This window comes from Pundamilia nyererei, unplaced genomic scaffold (assembly GCF_000239375.1).
Source record: "Pundamilia nyererei isolate P.nyererei 1_Seehausen unplaced genomic scaffold, PunNye1.0 scaffold00071, whole genome shotgun sequence".
NCBI lineage: Eukaryota > Metazoa > Chordata > Actinopteri > Cichliformes > Cichlidae > Pundamilia > Pundamilia nyererei.
Genome location: NW_005187472.1, coordinates 1,944,921 through 1,959,362, shown reverse-complemented (window position 1 = coordinate 1,959,362; position 14,442 = coordinate 1,944,921). Strand labels below are relative to the sequence as shown.

Genomic DNA, 14,442 nt, shown 5'->3' with positions numbered 1-14,442 from the left:
GTGATGAAACTCAAATATGGTTCTCTACATCTCTCAAACATCAATATAGTCCTCATTTTTTAACATAAATCATTTGCTTCTAAAACATAATCAAATATATATTTTTATAACATCATTTAGACATTGGTCTGTGCTAATTAAGCTCATCTGTCAGTGCAAATCAACGCATTTTGTCCATATTTTTAGTTTTTATGTCTTGTTGAAAATTTTTTACATAAGGTTAAAATATAGTACTTGCACTAACAGCAATAATGCTAGCAATATTAGTAATGATGACATCACATGCATAAAAGAAAAGTTTGAAAAGTGCATCAGAATAAAAAGAAATATAAATAAATAAAAGAAATAAAAACATTTTGCAGTGCTTATAGAATTAATACAGTCAGCGTAAAAGTTAAATAAAACAAATAAAAACTATTTTATTTATTTCTTAAACTCTTACTATTATTGTTAATTCAAAAACAATATGCTTTGTTTTATAATATTTAGAAATATCTCGGGTTAATATTGTGCTTTATATTAAATAAATAAATAAATAATGATAAAAATAATAATTTTCAAAAACCCTTGGAAAAAAATAATGTCAGTCAAAGTTTATAAGAACTGATTTGCAAAAAAACAAAAATGTAATAAAAAACTGAATTAAACCCATTAAATTAGATGGATGGATGGAGCGGCTCTCGGTGGAAGGGGGCGGAGTTTCCTGCGCTGTTTGAAGGGTGGCTCACAGAAAAGTAGTTGTGATGGCAGCGGAGTGAGCATCTTTGTTCTTGTGTACTTTGTAGATGAAACCTGGACCTGTGGTGAGTAAAAACGAGGCTCTTTGAAAGTCATGCGCCTGCTGTTTTGCGTGTCTCTGCTGTGCTCGCTGGTTTTATGCGGCCGTGGAAGGGCTGAGTTCACTCCGGCTGCGGGACACCCTCTGCATGCCGATGATGGGAACTTTTCAAACCAGGATCCCAGGAAACAAGAGCCCTTTCAACTCCAACAGCAAGCGCTGGAGCCCAGGCCAGGTCGGTGTAACGTCGATTTAAAGTTTACACTCTGTCCTCAGTTAAATGTTTGAGGAGCAAATGAACTGCATTACATCCTGAGAACCTAATCGGTGTTTTTAACAGTTCTTTTTATATATTCATTCTCCATCTTTCTTCCCCAAAAGGCTGCAAGTACCATATTATAGACTAAGAAACCTTTATTGAGCCGGCTTAGACCATCTGTATGAGGATTTTCTCACAAATCTGCAGATTTGCTCATGAGCAATAAGTGATGTTGGATCTTCCTGCTGCCAACTCATGAGTAAGGTGTCTCCATCTGTCTCCCTTTAGCGCATCGCCACCACCAGGCACAAATTTGATCATTTCGTGTGCACATTATTTACAACATTATGACAGTATTAACATGTTAAAGTGTTCTGGGATTTGGCCAAAAAGCATGTCAAACACATGCTTGGAATACAGCTCAGACAGCTCTCGATATCAGCTCAGTCTAGATTATAATTCCATGCAAATCATCTGCTGGCGCTACAGCAGGCTCATTCTTCTTTTTAACTTCTTCAATTTGTCTCCAGCTGAGCTGTTTTAATTCACGACATTTAAGGGAGAATCTCATTCGGAAGCTCGTCTGTTCTTCTCCCTCGCTCGCAGACACGCTTGAGCTTTTCGTGACAGACTTTCTGCTTCCAGAGGAGCTGAAAGAGGGATTTGTGACCTCGCTCTTATCAACTGATTTCATGACTTATTCATGCTGATGTAGGAGTGCATTACCATCACATGATCCCCCGGTCTGTGTTGTTGACTACAACACTTGGAAATGTACCCAAGCATGCTGTCGTCTCTGGCCATCCCTCCCCCCATCTGCAGGCCTGCAGCTGAGTCCTGACAAAACCACGTCCTCTTAGCTTCCCTGTCCCTTCAGTTCCAAGTAAACTCTCAGGGGGAACAAATGCCCACTTTCCACTTGAGTTAAAAACAAAACACCCCCCCCCCCCCCCACCCCCACAAATACAGATGGCCTCTTCACCCACACTGAGATTAACGTCTTCATTGTTGTTCCCTTCAGAACGAGCAGATCGGCAGACTTAACGATTTACTCATTCGGCCTCGGGGAACGTTGTAATTATTTGACAAGCATGACCATTTTAGGACATGAGCCCCTACTTCACTAACCAACCCCCAACCTCCAATGTGATTTTTTTTAATGTCTTAAACCTTTCTTCGGTTTGATATTGCTGACTTATGCTTGTTGTACCCCACATATTAAAAAGGTTTAATTGTGTTGTCGTCCATCAGTGGAATATGTGGCCCAATTCCAACACATACAGACAAATGTGGGAGAGGGGGGGGCACAAGAGATAAGTCCCTGTGGGACCATCTGTCTGGTCTGAAAACTGACCAGTCAACATGTTTGCGTTCCTTCCTGTGGATCTCTGATCGTTGTTGTCATGTCTGATAAAAAGAAAAAGGTGATAATGTGGTGATGCGTGTCAGCATTTAGCCACAGACAGAGTTTTCAGTCATTATCGCCCACTTTAATATTTCACTTCAAATCTGCACATATTTATAAAGTAAAGCTTTGTGGAATTCTTTATTACTTTTCCGCGGAGGATGATAACACTATTCCAGCCACATTGTACACACAATATGGAATCCATTTCTCATCTGCACTCACTGACCTCAGACGGCCCACTTCATAAACCTGGTTCAGTTCGCCAAATGGGGAGATTATAGTAATCTGGCACGAAGCACCTCCACTACAGATTTAGTGACCCCCTTCTGTTATGCTTGGCCACTAAGGCGGAACACACATGAAGCGGAGGCTGCCTCTCCCAACACAAGCCTCCTCGTGTCCATCTGCACTGGTGTAAGTATCTTGGTGGGTTGAGGATAAAACAGCCAAATGGACATGTTTGTTTCTCATTGTGGCTGAAAATAAGGAGCTCCAGGCATTTGTCTGCTTCTGATCAAAGAGAATTGTTCGGGGCAGTGATATGGCTTGATGTGGTTATCTGGCTTTGGCACTTGGTGAAACACTGGGAAAGCTGGTCGCATAAAGCTTCATGAGTTTGCAGTAAACCTTTGGCATCTCCTTTGGAAGCAGGATTATAAGCAATCAAAGCAGCAGCGATTTCATCCGCTGCTGCTGTCAGAGTGGTTTTGTCACCATTAGAGAAAGATGCTTATAGCATTACATCGCTGCTGTGGCAGTAAGCAACACTTAGCCATTAATAAAACGTGTTATGAAGGCATTTTCATGAGCTCATGGTGAAAAATAACTACAGAACTGATGATGATCCAGCTGTTGAGATTTACGACTCCCCAAACTCACTTTCCCAGCTACGCCAGAGGTGCAGCTCAGTTGACAGTGTTTATTACAGTGCATAAGGTGAAGGAAGCTAATGTAGCTCTTACCACAGTGTTGCATCTGTACACAGTAAACTCTTGGCATGGAGCATTTTCCTTTTCAGCGGCTTTATTATATTTGATATGGGTCACTGGGCTCAGATGTTTACAGCTATTCTGTGCAATCATTCGTTTGATTTCTTTTTCTTCAGTAAATATGTGCTGCTTTATCCTCGTGCTTTGTAAGCTACCATGACAGAAAGATGGATCCACAGAGTTGTTTTACTTCATTGAACCACTGCTTGTGTTTGGACTGCTGAACTTGGCTGTGGAAAAAGTCACAATTTAAAGATGCATTAATTGATTTTTTTGCCACTTAGCAAAATACGATATGAGCATTAGCACCTAGCTACCTTTTTACACACTCAACTCTGATATTCATCTGAAAGGCTGAGGTACCTGTCACGTGTTACTCCAACTCCTATAAAAAAATAGTGTGCGGAAACGCAAGAGTGAGGACCCACATACAGGATGCAGACTTAAAACCAAAAGTGAGCTGTTTTATTTGGGATGATGCAGACTGATAGAGTCCAAAATAAAATCCAAAATGAGAACACAAAGAAGAAATCAGGTAGGGTGCTCAGCACACACTGTTCACTGAGGGGACTGAGGGGAGGGTAGGACTATTTATACACAAAGTGATAATCAGGGAAGTGGAAACAACTCAGGGAATAAGACACAGGCGTAGATAATTCGAGACAGAAAATAAGGCTCGAAATCAGGCACCATGGCAGATATGTGGATCTGTAACAGCTCAATAGGTAGTAGCAAACGTTGTCTGCTGTTTGGTGATGAGCAGAGCTGAAGTGTGCAGCGCTTCATAGAATCTTCTGAAACCATGTCCACTGGAGGGGAAGACACGAAAGTCTACAATATGTAAATAATGAAATCTAACAAAATGCATTGGATTATCTGTGCCAGATATTTATTTTACCACCATCTGGTTAATGTTAGCTATATGCTAGTGAGTTACTGTAGGTAAAGAAATTGCTAATATAAAAATGTTACTCTGAACTTTGTTAATTGTCCACATTTTCCTGCAAGAAAAATCACCAAGCTTCTTTCAAAATGATTAACTTATACAAATGCAGTAGTTTAAAATTGAAATTTATTTATTAGTGGCTGCACTTATAGACACATGACGTGGTTTTTCTGTACCCACCATCAGAAAGATATTTAAAGTGCATGACCACACTGCAGCCCAGACCATAGACTGTATATAAAAGATGGCTGTAGCTTCCCAGTCTCAAATGCAAAGTCCATTCCATTTTCCAGCGGGGGGAAGATGGTAAAGACAAGAATCTGAGTGCCTTGGGCTGTTTTGATCTGTGCCATCAGTGCACACTTCACTGGGAAAATCATCAAGTTCATTTTGAGAGTCATGGCCCCCCATTAGGATAAAAAAAGGATTACTAAGCAATTGATTTCTGTGTAAGTGACAAATAGCTTCAGAAGCCACAATAGTGACAGCAAAAATGCTGAATTTGAGTCTTGACTGAAGGACTTTTACCAGGACTAACCAATGGACCACATCATTTGGGCGCATGCACACGCAGCAACCGGCAGTGAATGAGAGCCTGGCGTCAGAATCACCTTAATTAAAGGTCAGAAAATATAGCAAGTGCAATCATATAAATATCTTGGCCCCATAATCAATGAAAAACTGAACTTTGATCAGAACTGCAAATCAGTTGGTAAAAAGGGTCACCAGCACCTTTACTGCCTCAGGAAACTTGCTCATTTCCACATTGACCAAAAAAATTGAACTTTGTTTTATCATTCTGTTATTGAGTCTGTTTTATCCTTTTGTTTGGTGGCATGGTTCGGTCAGACCTCAGTCACTCACTGAATCAGATAGTGAGATGGTCCAGTCACCTGATAGGTGAGCCACAGTCTTGTTTAGCGATGACTTTATCAATCCTTAAAAATGGTTCCCATCTTCTACAGGGTGAATTTCAGCTTCTTTCCTCAGGACGGAGGTTTCTATCTCCAAGGTGCAGGAATAAGCGTTATAAAAACCGCTTTGTCCCTGTAGCTGTTACTGAATTAAATAAGAACTGTTTTTGTTTTTGATTCAAAACGTTAAATTACCATATATGTGCTACAGTGAGGTTTATATTTATTAGGTATTTGTGTTTTTGAAGGGATGCCAAATGCTATCATTTTTTTCCGTAAAGCAAATTTAACTTACCCATGGGTATGAATAAAGTTACCTCACCTTACCTAGGTGCCTAAATATATATTTTGTATGCATTCACTGTAGAAGACAGAATTAACAAGGAGATACGTTGGCATAAAACGAAAGCAACCGGGAGCCATGAATCGTTTTCTTCACCAGGGTGGGCGGGGCTTTATCAAGCACTGTCTCTCTAAACATGACCTTGTATGCAAGGCTACGTATTGAGGATTTAAAACAAAAATAAACAGCTAAAAGAGGCTAAAATACTCTAATCTAATCGTGTTATGGATTTAATCCAATGCTTAAATAAATATTTTGATTAGTGTAGCTTAATGCATCGGCTTCATCCTTTAGTCAGTGATTCTTGTTTGGCTGTGATGGATTACTGAGTATTTTGTATTGTTATGCGACACATTGTCCTTTAGAAGTCTCCATTAACCTTTTTATTGGGCCTCAGTGTTCAGTGTGAAAGTGCCTAATTGAGTAAGGTGCCTAAATGGGATTCTGTGGCTGCTGCTTGAAACATTTAATGATTAGGAGACTCTCACGAGAATTACAGTATTGAAAATATGTACCCTAGGCAGCTGTCTGCATGCTGATGTGGCAAAATGTTGCTGTGACTGCATGCTTTGCTGGACTAATTGCCCACTTTCAATATTAGCATTTGTGTCCCCATCTCTACAGTCCACTGGGATTAATTGATTGATTCCCTCAAGGGATTCCGTAAACTAATTTTCTTGTTGTTTTGTCAATAATGTCTCGTCCAGGTTAATTAGCACTGCAGCCACCTCTGTTCTGCTGAAATATTAAAGCTCAGTATTTGAAGCTTTTAATGTTCATGGAGCTTAAAATGATACATTTTGTTAAGAGAACATCAGAAACTTGCTCGTTCAGGGGTTGCAGTGATGCACTCTTACATATTTTTACCTCCTCATCATAACTTCTATAAACTTGCAGATGTAAAGTGTCACATTTGTCAGAGCTGCAGCCATGACTATGCTCCCATCATTTTGTGAACCTGCAGTTATCGGTTTTCTTTCCCCAGGTTCTACCTTCAGCTTGAAGGTCCAGGTGAATGATGTGCTGAGTCGTCAGTACCTGAGCCAGGCAGTGGTGGAGGTCTACGTCAACTACACCAAGACCAAAACAGCTCTTTCTGGGGAGGATGGTGGGGTCTTGCTTCACATACCTTACCACACTGGGATGCTTCTCACAGTTGTTGCCTGCCATGACGGCTACATTTGCACACTGCTGCCTTGTAAAACCGACAAAATGCCAAGTATGTCATCTGTTCAGGGTGTTTGCACATTGTGTGGATGTTTTTTTTTTCCCATGCTAGCTCTCATTTTGAAATTTAGCTCAGCTCGAACCATTTATTCTTTGGTTATAGCTGAATGTCACATGTTTACACCAGCACTGCAGAGAGAGAAGAGAATTGTGGGGGTTTTATTTCATCATGAAAAGCAACCAGGGAAAACACTTTGATTCATGCGCACTTCTTTTCGAACGTTCTCTGTTTGTGCAAGGCCAAACGTTCCTCCACCTTTCTTGCATTTGACACCTAATTCGCTTTTCCTGGCTGCTGCAATCTGTCCGGGATTATTTTTTGACCCACATCTGGAGTGTTTGCTTCTTTTGCTCCTCTTCCACATTCAATGCTACATTTTTCCTTTTAACTAAAGCTTTGTATTGAAACCTCTTTAAACCTGAGCTATTGCTGCTGTAAGCCTCTTCCAGAAAAAGGCTTTTCGCTTTGCTTGTATCATTTGAGGGGACAGTATTAGCATTGAAGAATAAAAAAACCCCACACTGCCATCTAGTGGAAGAAAAGTAAACCATTGTGCTAATGCTAATTTGGGTTCTTTCCTCCTTTTCTCTTTGTCACTACTGTAGTATTTTCATCAGTGACATTATCACTTCAGGGTGTGAATCAAGGGAACATCTGGCTTTTTGAGGATTCTGTCCTGATCACTGGGAGAACATCTGGTACTGTATAAGCTGTTAAAGTCACTGATGCTCCTGTTCTCTGTAATTGGGAAATGTAATGTCCTTACAAATGTTTTGTATCATTTTGCAGATGCTTCATCCCAGCCTGTGGTCAGTTTTCCTAAAACCCTGCTGAACCTGACACACAGCAGTAATATCACCTCTGTTAAAGCCTTCCTGACCATTCCCAGGCTGACGTCAGAGCAGGGGGGCTTCCTGGCCACTCGAGGCATCATGAGCAATAAATCTGGTATTTAGATGTATTTTTTGTTCTGCAAAAGCATGAATAGTATAGTCAGAGTTACCAGGTGTCTCACAGGTGCAATGCATTCATTACTTTTTTCTTTATACTTCATAATGTCTGCATTTGGGGGCAGCGAAGTGATGCAGTGGTTGCTTCAGAGCAAAAAGGTCCTGGGTTTAAACCCAGCAGTGGCTGGAGTCTCGTTGTGGAGTGTGCATGTTCTTTGGAGGTACTTGGGCTTCCTCCCATGAGGTTAGGTTCATTCTAAACCGACCATAGGTGTTTTTGAGCCAGCTCTCTGTGGTAAATGGACTGCTTCTTTTACAGTACTTTTCTACCATGCTTGAGCACTCAAAGCACTTTATACTATGAGTCTCATTCATAGGAGCACATTTTTCTATGCCTAAGTGCTTTCTATCTAACATTCACACACATTCACACTCTGAAACCCATCAGGAACAACTCAAGGTTCAGTATCTTTCCAAAGAATACTTTGGCATTCATACTGGAGCAACAGTAGACACCGAGGTGCACCATACGTTTTGCCCCGTGACAGCTGGGAGACGCTCCAGCCCTCCTTTTGACCCTGGATGGACATTTCGTTGATTCATTTAAAAAGTTATGCTATGACCTACGCTATGACCAGTGTGTAAAATGGTCACCACAAAGCCACAAGCTATGCATATTTTGACAGAATATCATGGAAACGAAACAGAAAATGAAATGCAGCTCCAACAAAGGCCGGGAAACTACTTTTAACTGGGTGAAGTCGGCAGGAGACGATTGATCGAGTTTCCTTGAGTTATTTTTTAATTTCGTGTTGTGGAAAAAGTGATGTGAAGTGACACATTACTACACATGGCAGCCTCAAAAGAAACGTGTGATCTAAAAGACGTTGGATGCTGATCTGTGGATGCACTCCCACTGAAACCCACAGATGATTAGCAGACAGACAGAACGGCAGTTGAAATGAAAGTAACAGCGTGAAGACAAGTACTGGGGCACAAAAAGGGAATACATGAGTACAAGAAGAGCCGCACAAGAACATAAAAACAAACTTTCTACTTGTCACATATATTTTTTGAGGGAGTTTTTGAAATTGCCTTAAAACGGAATTTGTTTTCCTTCACATGCTGAACTTTGGCGCCATCTTCTGGTTCTAAAGACAAATACACGTGACATTTTGGCTTGAAGCAGTTAAGGCCTTTACACAGTTACATGAGTTTTGAATGGGTAACAATTATTTATAAGTTCTACACAGATTTAAGCAGTACTAAACTACAATACCAAAGCTGTATTACACTAAAGTATTATTACATGAACCTTTTATTCAAGAAAAGAAAACCAAAGCTGTCGGAGCTAAATTTGCCCAGGGCACATAATAACCTGCTCTTCTCTTACACATTTATTAATGTCCTCTAGGATATGTCAGTGTGGAGTTAAGCCCGGTGGCAGCTGTCAGCGTGCAGCTTTTCTCAGGAGACACGGAGTTACATGTGACTGGGCCTGTGCAGATGAACCTCAACATTCCCGACAGCTTTGGACTTCAGTCTTCGAGTGTTATTCCAGCCTGGTTCTTTAACCAGACCACTGGTGAGTAGAAATCATAATCACACACATACTAATGCCCCACTCATCTGATAAGTCATTAACATAAGTGCGAGAAAAGAGGATATAAGTGTAAAAGGGTTGCTGGGTCTCTTCAGGGGCATGGATGAGAAAAGGATTAGGAAAGGTGACATCAGTAGATGGAAGTCTTGTGTGGACTTTCACAGCTCCTCATCTCGGCTACTGGATCGCAGCACCTGTGTCATCTAACAGAGGTAAAAGTCACTTTTAGCAGTACGGACTTTCAGATATTTTCTGCACTGGAATAATTAATAAAATTGGATTTTATCATTGTATTAATTTCATTATTCACAACCTTGGAAGGCAGCGACTAATATTACATATTATTACATATTTGATCACATTTTATATTTTCTATTCTGGACTCTCTAAAAGTCCTCCTTCTGATCTTCTTCAGGTTTCTTTGAACTTGCCATTCCCATTGACTTCATCATACGGCATTCCTTTTTCCTGATGGTTCTCTTTGGAGGGACACTCGTTATTATCATCTCTCTTCTGGTTGGGTTATGTTATTGCAGGTAAAAAGAAAAGAGAAAAAATACTTTTATACTAAACTACACCAGATCCAACTACAACATTAGAGCCACCTGCCATATACTGTGTAGGAGCCACCTGCGCCAACACATCAGCTCTGACCTACTGAGATGTGGACCTGAAACCTGTGGTGAAGTCCTTTAATGCCTAGTATCAGGATGTTTGCAGTGGGTAATTTGGGTCCTGCAGGTTTTCATATGGGAACTCTGTGGATCAGAGTTGCTCTGGGTCAATGCTTTGTGCTCTTCGATGGGATTTTGCAATGTAGCAGAATCCTTTAGTCCTTTATTTTCACAATAGGGAGATCTAAGACATGGTTGGGCAACTCCAACAATATCACCCTGGGTCAATACACCTGAATCAAATGACTAGTTCATTACCAGGCCTCTGGAGAACTTTGAGACATGTTGAGGAGTTAATTTAGCCATTTGAATCAGTTGTGTTGGATCAAGGATACATCTAAAACCTGCAGCACATCAACCCTTGAGGCCTGGAGTTCTGACAAAGTATCCCAGTTTGGCCCACTGAGCTGCTTTACTTTTGTTAATAATGACAATGTTATGACAAAGGAGTGAAAATGGCTGAAAGGTTAAAATATTCTTAGACTTAGACAAACTCCCTGAATCATAAAGATATGAACAATAGTTTACTTACAGCAACTCCGCTGTCATGTCATGCACATTGCAATTACATGTGACCAGAACAAAAACCTTCACACAAAGGCTCACTAATTCAAAAATGCTGTCCAATCTCTAACTTTCAGTATAACCATGTCCTATATGGGCTATCACTTAGAAGTCACAATATACTTTTAAGTGAATATTTCACTGAAAATCCTCTATCAAATATTCATACTGTGGTCATGTAGCATCACCCAGTTCTGCATAATACAGGTAATGACACGTGTATCATAAACCTTTGCCCTTTACACACTTGCTGGGCTCAATAGGACTATCAGGGACGAGCTGTTGATAGTTTTCTGTGGCGTATTCCTTTAAAGAATAAAAAATTAATCTTAAATTTACCCAAATAATCATTTACTAATGTCCTGGTTTACCTGCAGGTGTTCCTCTGGTGAAACTAAAGCAGCAAAGATCCTACCAGTGACGACAAAAGACCAAAAAACTTCGACATGTGATGATGATCTCTTTGAAGGGAAAGCTTCTCATTCACAGGACCAGCAACCTGAAGAAAAGAGGGACAGTAGACACAATGCTTCTTTCATAGCCAACACCAGTGCTGTGGCCATTATGCTGGAGAATGATCTGAACACGGACCTGAACGATTTGACGTGTTCACACAAGACTTCAGAACAAAGAGTTTCTGTATCTCTGACAGATAATTTGTTTTTCTACAACCAGCCTGTTGCAATTCTTCACACTCCAGCTTTCTTCCATTTAGAGGAGCAACCAGAGCAGGCCCAGTGGAGCAAGTCAGCCACCCTGCCCCGTGCAGGGGCTTCAAATGGTGCTGCCACAGAGCCTTTGAGTAAAGAAAACTTCACCCAGACACAGACAAAAGGTCCGCCTGAGACCCAGCACCAGGCAGCAGAAACTGAAGACAAGCTTGGAGCTTCAGGTGGCTCCCAGACAGCAACCTCCACCAACACATCCAGGCTCCCAGAGTCAGTGTCAGTGCCCGGGACGTTACATAAAATCTTGGACAGCAGGCACTCGGTGCACGGACAATCCAATATCTCCTCACTTCAGCCTCCTCGGGCCTGGTTTGTCTCACTGGAGGGCAAGCCTGCAGCTGAGATCCATTACGCTGTGTCAGAGCAACAGAGGAGACGAAGACCAGTCGAGAGTCGAGAGACCAGTTTAGACTCTGGGGTGGACATGAGTGAACTGAACCAGACGTCTGGCAGGAGGGCGGTAATGCTGGAGCGAAACGCTACTTTTGTCAAAAGCGCATCGAGCAGTAAACATACGTCTGCACAGTGACTCATCTCTAACAGCCTTCTTACCCATATCGCTCCAAGTTTGTTAATGAACAGCATCACGCTTGTATCACAGGGGAATTATGTATGTTATTCATGAGATTCAGTGCATTTCTGCCATAAGACCTCATAATGTCTGCATTTCAGCTACTGTACATCTAGAAGAGTCCACATTTCACAACAGAGCGTATGGACTTGGTGATCGTTCGCTGTGGATGTAACAATACATGTGCTTTTAACAGCTTCTAACATGTGTATGCACTCAAAGACTAATGTATAATATTATAGTAAGATGTTGTATATTCATTTATTTTGTGTTACATATTTCTGTTTTCATGTAAATTGCTAATGTGATATAAAATACCGGAACCTGGTGATGTTTAAAAGATTTTGTTTGTTTATCAGAGGGAAAATCAGAGGGAGAAGTCGTGTAAATCCACATGTTTGTTTCTGTGTTAATGCAGGAAAAATACATGCATCCATTTTTTTCTACTTATTCAAGTCACAGTGGGAGGTGGGGTAAACCCGGGACAGGTCACTAATCAGTCTCAGCACTAACACGGAGACAGACAAACATTCACACTCTCAGCCTGTTCAGGATCACCAGTGGACCAAACCCCATGCAGGTGTTTGGACTGTGGGAGGAACCCATGTACCAAAAAGACAAGCCAGAGCTCTCACAGACAGGCTCCAGGCTGGATTCAGTCTTGTTGCTGGGAAGCAACAGTGCTAGCTAACACCTCGATAATAGCCAGTACTGTCACAACCTGGCAACTTTGAGCCATGACAAAAGGTGAACACTCCTTTAGGGTATGCATGTGTGTGGAGATGTGAGTGTTGTAAATACAGTGAATTACAAATAGCAATAGAAAAACAAGTGGAACACAGGGTGTGAGGGCAAACAGGTCTATGTGAAGCAGGAAGGAAGAAGAAAGGGCCAATACAGAGCCCAGATATTGCCTTTTGGCTCAAGCCACTAAATCCCTGAAACACACGAAGGAAAGGTTTAAAGTAAGGGTGGTCATAATATGTTCGATTTAAAATTACAGACCTGAAAACAGCTGAACTGCTAAAAGAGAAACAGAAAAACAAGTTTGTCGGTTAAAACATTTTGCCTTTGCCTTTCATCTCTCTCTCTATTCTAAAAATGCTGAATTATAGATATAATTGAGAACATATACATTCAGAATTTTGAGCCAATTGTTAGAAACCATCACTGGCTGACGTCCCAAGGAGCCAGACTTTTGTGTTATTTTTCCCTTTTTTTTGGACATTGGCTGCGTTTTCACTCATTTTCAATCCAGTCTCATACTAAGATAAAAAATAAGGTCCTGAGATGCATCTGTCCTTTCAGTTGTTCCATCTGCTTTTCACTAAAACCTCATCAGAAATGGTTGCAGTGGAAGGAGCCATTCTTGAGAAAAGGCTGAGGTATGCAATTTTACACAAGAACTATTCTGAAAATTAGTCCAACAAGTTTTATGTTGTGATGTTTGTTTTAGTTCAAAGTGCCAACTTATACGGAGAGGAGAGAGGTACAACAGTGAGTATCTACAACTATAAAACACCTTAATATCACCTACATGGACCTCAACACTATTGAAGCAGTGTCATCTTGCAGGAGGACAGAACAGAAGGCAAAAAAATGCTTGCTGCATCTACTTCCCATTTTCTTAGCAACATATAAAGAAAGAGAAGGTGGCTCAACACTGCACATATTTGCAACAAGGAGCAACAATGCACACCGAGAGAAGGGATCAGACTCATGAAGCTCACCTTTGTAACCCGCCATGTACCTGACATAAGGTAGAATCTACATTTATGAAACAGGGAGTTAGAAAGAGGCAGCGTGATTGGTACATTTCATAATTCACATAAGCAGCTGAGCTCTGATAGGATTCGATACCAGTCTGAGCAACAGAGACCTTGACCACAGTTGTAACCCACCAGTTAGTCTGCTGATTCTAATTTCACCTTAAAAGAAGAGAAACCTCAAAACAAAAAAAACGAGTAATTAACACTACGCAATAAATCAATCAATAGCCAAACACAGCACAATCTGATTCTTGGATTATTTTGCAAAATGTAAAATTAGAAAAAAACTGGACTTTCAGAAAGCACCTTAACAAACCCAGCCTCACTCTGAGCAGCTGATCAGTCAGCTCAGTCAGTTCTGAGTATGCTCAGCCGGAGTTAAGCACATTTATGACATTTTTTAAACTCCAAAAACAGCATGTGGTCACATCATCAACAAGGCCATTCTGATGAAGCAGGCTGTTTATTTTCTCAAGATTTCTAAGTTGTGTTCAGTTTGATTTCATAAAGTAGTCTGAACCTAAACTGTCTCACATCTTATTTACAATGGGGAAAACTAAAGATGGGCCAGCTGGGATCCTAACTGGGCATGTGAGTATGCTGCCTGTGTGTTACCAGTATTATACTGTAGTTCGCATGCCTGTCGATGTGTTTGCATGCCACGTCAACAGAATCAGGAAGTAACGAAACTTTTTTATTTCACAGAACGACAACCACA

General features: G+C 40.9%; 1 protein-coding gene across 1 annotated transcript; it reads left to right on the top strand.

Moving 5' to 3' along the window:
- The first annotated feature begins 723 nt into the window (after nucleotides 1–723).
- LOC102212433 (protein FAM171B-like) lies at nucleotides 724–12,168 on the top strand. The gene is made up of 8 exons (XM_005736872.1): nucleotides 724–1,013; nucleotides 6,623–6,856; nucleotides 7,471–7,563; nucleotides 7,655–7,813; nucleotides 9,230–9,400; nucleotides 9,514–9,630; nucleotides 9,834–9,954; nucleotides 11,034–12,168. Exons 1-8 carry the CDS (start codon nucleotides 833–835, stop codon nucleotides 11,911–11,913), a joined length of 1,956 nt encoding a protein of 651 aa, XP_005736929.1. The 5' UTR covers nucleotides 724–832; the 3' UTR covers nucleotides 11,914–12,168.
- The last annotated feature ends 2,274 nt before the right edge of the window (nucleotides 12,169–14,442 follow it).

What these genes read in the sequence shown, in the direction of transcription:
- LOC102212433 (XM_005736872.1), top strand. Translation starts at nt 833, where the DNA reads ATGCGCCTGCTGTTTTGCGTGTCTCTGCTGTGCTCGCTGGTTTTATGC. An exon ending in TAAAACCGACAAAATGCCAA is followed by an intron (nt 6,857 to 7,470) that starts GTATGTCATCTG and finishes TCACTACTGTAG; the next exon opens with TATTTTCATCAGTGACATTA. An exon ending in GTTGGGTTATGTTATTGCAG is followed by an intron (nt 9,955 to 11,033) that starts GTAAAAAGAAAA and finishes GTTTACCTGCAG; the next exon opens with GTGTTCCTCTGGTGAAACTA.